Source organism: Trifolium pratense, linkage group LG4, assembly GCF_020283565.1.
Source record: "Trifolium pratense cultivar HEN17-A07 linkage group LG4, ARS_RC_1.1, whole genome shotgun sequence".
In the NCBI taxonomy this organism is placed as follows: domain Eukaryota; kingdom Viridiplantae; phylum Streptophyta; class Magnoliopsida; order Fabales; family Fabaceae; genus Trifolium; species Trifolium pratense.
The window spans coordinates 59704201-59707642 of record NC_060062.1 but is presented as its reverse complement, the minus strand read 5'-3'; the positions used below and the strand labels follow the sequence as shown (position 1 = coordinate 59707642).

The 3442-nt window shown below is 34.6% G+C and overlaps 1 protein-coding gene across 2 annotated transcripts; it reads left to right on the top strand.

Moving 5' to 3' along the window:
• The first annotated feature begins 710 nt into the window (after positions 1 to 710).
• On the top strand, positions 711 to 2828 carry LOC123881864 (reticulon-like protein B22). 2 transcript variants are annotated; one of them, XM_045930615.1, is made up of 4 exons: positions 711 to 1212; positions 1321 to 1462; positions 1545 to 1614; positions 2491 to 2828. In XM_045930615.1, exons 1-4 carry the CDS (start codon positions 968 to 970, stop codon positions 2607 to 2609), a joined length of 576 nt encoding a protein of 191 aa, XP_045786571.1. In that variant the 5' UTR covers positions 711 to 967; the 3' UTR covers positions 2610 to 2828. The 2 variants fall into 2 exon arrangements, with proteins under 2 accessions (XP_045786571.1, XP_045786570.1); XM_045930614.1 differs by having other exon boundaries at positions 752 to 1218.
• Positions 2829 to 3442: the final 614 nt, after the last annotated feature.

The following is a 3442-nucleotide window of genomic DNA, read 5'->3' as shown; positions in this document are numbered from 1 at the left end:
AACTTTGTATGCAAAATTCAAGACTACCATTACCATATATTTATTTTTTTAGTTTACATCGACCATTTAAATCATATTTTTCTTTTTGTTTACTCCATCATAGTATATGAATGTACATGGCAGGCCAAAGGTAAGGGCATTTGTCCTATACCTCCAAAAATATGAAGAACAAAAATATTTATATATTTTTTTTTGATCAAATAGTCTATTAGTTAGAAATTCCGATATATGAGGTTCGAACCTCACCTGTTAATTTTATTACTTTGTATTCTAAAGTGCATGATTTTTTATGGCTTTGTCTAATATGAACAAGTTGATCAAGTGGTGCAACAATTTGTCAATAACCATATCCCAAAGATGAATTGAAAATTTATGATATAAATTTATGATATAAAAAAATTAAAATGTTTTTTTTTTTGTTTTGTTTTGTTTTGTTTTTACCCTCCAGTTCTTAGGGAAATGGAGCCATAGTAGTTCAGAGTTTGGAATGAGTTTTGACATCAGGTAGTTCCGGTCCCCTCCCAAATACAGTTGTGGAGATGGAACCGTGATCCTCTCTACCTATCAAGTTCAGCGTCAATCATTACTACCGAAACATGGTTAAAAATTGAAATGTTATTGATTGATAAATAAAAGTTTGAAAAAATGATTAATCTGGCAGCTTGATTGATTTATGAGTATATTAATTAATTAATGAGTTGAATGACAGCATTGTTAAGCGCGTACAAGAAACGGTAATTTTGTTTGTTTGTTTCCTCGCTGTGCCCACCCCACCCATCCATCCGTTGAAGAAGAAGAAGCCGTGATAAAAGAACAAGAAAAGTAACAACATAAGTATTGGTTTTGGAGCACATACATATATATATATATATAGAGAGAGAGAGAGAAGTGGTTTTGTAAACCCTAACAGGAGGAGGAGGAGGAGGAGGAAGTCAAAGCAAATAACATCACAAATTGAACGAACGACATGAATAATAATAATAATAATAATAATAATAGTAGCGAGGTTGTTGTTGTTGTTGAAAGAAGAAAAAGAGTTAGAAGAAGTGGTGAAATTGGAAAAGCGATAATAGCCTTGGTATGCGGCACACTCGTTTACTATCACTGCGCTTTCAAGAATTCAGCAATTGTTTCTCTTTTCTCAGATGTCTTCATTGTTCTACTCTGCTCTCTCGCCATTCTAGGTCTTCTCTTCCGTCAAATCACTATCCAGTATGTGTGTGTATTTCTTCTTCTTATTTATTCAATTCAATTCAATTTATTAGGGTTTCATTTCAATTTCATTCTTCAATCCAATCTTCAATTTGTCGTCAATTTCAGAGTTCCCGTAGATCCTCTTGAGTGGCAGATATCTCAGGACACAGCTAATACCATCGTTGCTTCTTTGGCTAACACCATTGGTGCCGCCGAGTCTGTCTTGAGGGTTGCCGCTACTGGCCACGACAAAAGACTCTTTATTAAGGTATTTCTCTATCTCTATCTTCATTTTCATACTTGTTCAAACTTTTACTGTATTCATTCATTCATTAATATTATTGCTGCAGGTCATTATTTGCCTCTATGCATTATCTGCTCTTGGAAGACTCGCTCTTGGTATTACTATTGCATATGCTGGTTCGTTCGTCCCTTTCCCTCCCACTTTGCCTTTTTTACTTTTAATTCCATTATTTCTTTTATCTTCAAAAGACAAGTTCCTGATCAATAGGAGTTGTGAGAGCCCTTGTGTTTCATTCTAGGTTCTAATGACAATGCTGCTCTGCCTTTCTAGTTTCTCTAACAACATAATATTTGGACATTATGAAAAAGTAAAGCTGTCACCTAGTAAAATTAATTCCCTCTTATCATGGATAGGGGGAAAGAAACTTTTACAACAACAATCAATCAAATATTTACTCGTTTATTAGTTAATCTGCTTTTTCTTCCCCTTAAAAAAACAGAAATAGTTAGATGCTAGATCACATTATTAGCATCTCTAGTATTCACAAGCTTTATCCTGATCAATATTTGCAATGTTTTGTATTGAGAATTAATTCTTCTAAAGTATGCAATAAAACCACTTATAAATAAATCAATAGTTGATATTACACTTAGATGTATAACTAATCATGAGTGTGATTGTATATCAACCCTTGATTTTTGAACTTTAGTATTTACCTTAGGAAACTCAAATCTGTGTAATTATTATGAGTTTTAAATCATGTTTAGGGTGCAATGGATGTCATCAATTTTCATGAATTTCACTCAGTGGTATGTTGAATAGTACACAATGTTACCTGGTTGGTTTGGAACAGTCTCTAATAACTGTAAACATCCCACATTAAGAAAAGCTAAGTAAAATGGATCTTTCATGTTTATGACTTGATTTCGATGTCCTTATCATCTATCAATGGGCCGGGACCTCTACTATTTTCATTGTTTCCATATTCAGCTGTCTGGGTTCAATGCGCATAATGCTGCTTGTCGAGTATGACTGACATTTTGTTAATGCAGGACTATGCTTGTTTTGTCTTTACATGCTTGCGGAGTGCTCTCAATCAATCAGCTCAGGTTTAGCCTGGTTCTTGGGAAGAAGAAATGACACGGGTGGAGAACAAGACACGATCATGTAACATGTTCATTTTGTACATTTTTTTCCTTTTATAGTTAGAGTGATTTTGTTGTTATATTGAAATAAAGCTTGTGAATAATATTGTGAATATAGCAGTTCAAAAAGAAATATTAGGATTGTTTCCAAAAAGAAAAGAGAAATATTAGGAGTAAACTGCCATTGTGATATTATTATCAAACCGTTGTCGTGCAATGTTAAAAAATCTTAATGAGCTACTGTATTTTGATGTCATTAGTATATCGCAGGAAAAATTTATATTTTAAAGATATCCTGAGGTTTAAATTATCTGCCCAGAAGATAATATTCATTATTCACAGCTTGAGAAGTTGAGAACTAATAATTTACATATAAGAAAAAATTGTGTTTTTTGTTTCTTAAAATATACACAACCTTGGTTGCATCACTGCTTCATGCATGCTAGTATGTATCATGCCAACACCCAACACCATAAAGTTTGAACCATTAATCACCATGAACCGATGGGATGGTTGTTAAAACTGCAACAGAGGTAGAGATATCAAAGAGGAGGACGGAGCAAGAGGGGTCTGGTGATTTGAGTGCTCTTTGAGGAGGTTGAGTGGTAGGATCTCAAAGGTATGTGAACTGTGAAGAATCTCATCTGAAGGTGGTTGAACAATCTTGCAGTCTCCGTGAGATGATGCAGTTCTGTTTGAGAGAAGCGGTGTTTGCTTACATGTGGTATTGCTTAATGATGCCGCCTGCTTGAAAAGCAGTAGTGGAGGAGGGCAAACCGTAACTCTGTAAGAAACCTCTGGTGTAGACCGATTGGATGGTGGCGCAGCTAAGAGGAACCTTCATTAGTGCGCAGTTGCT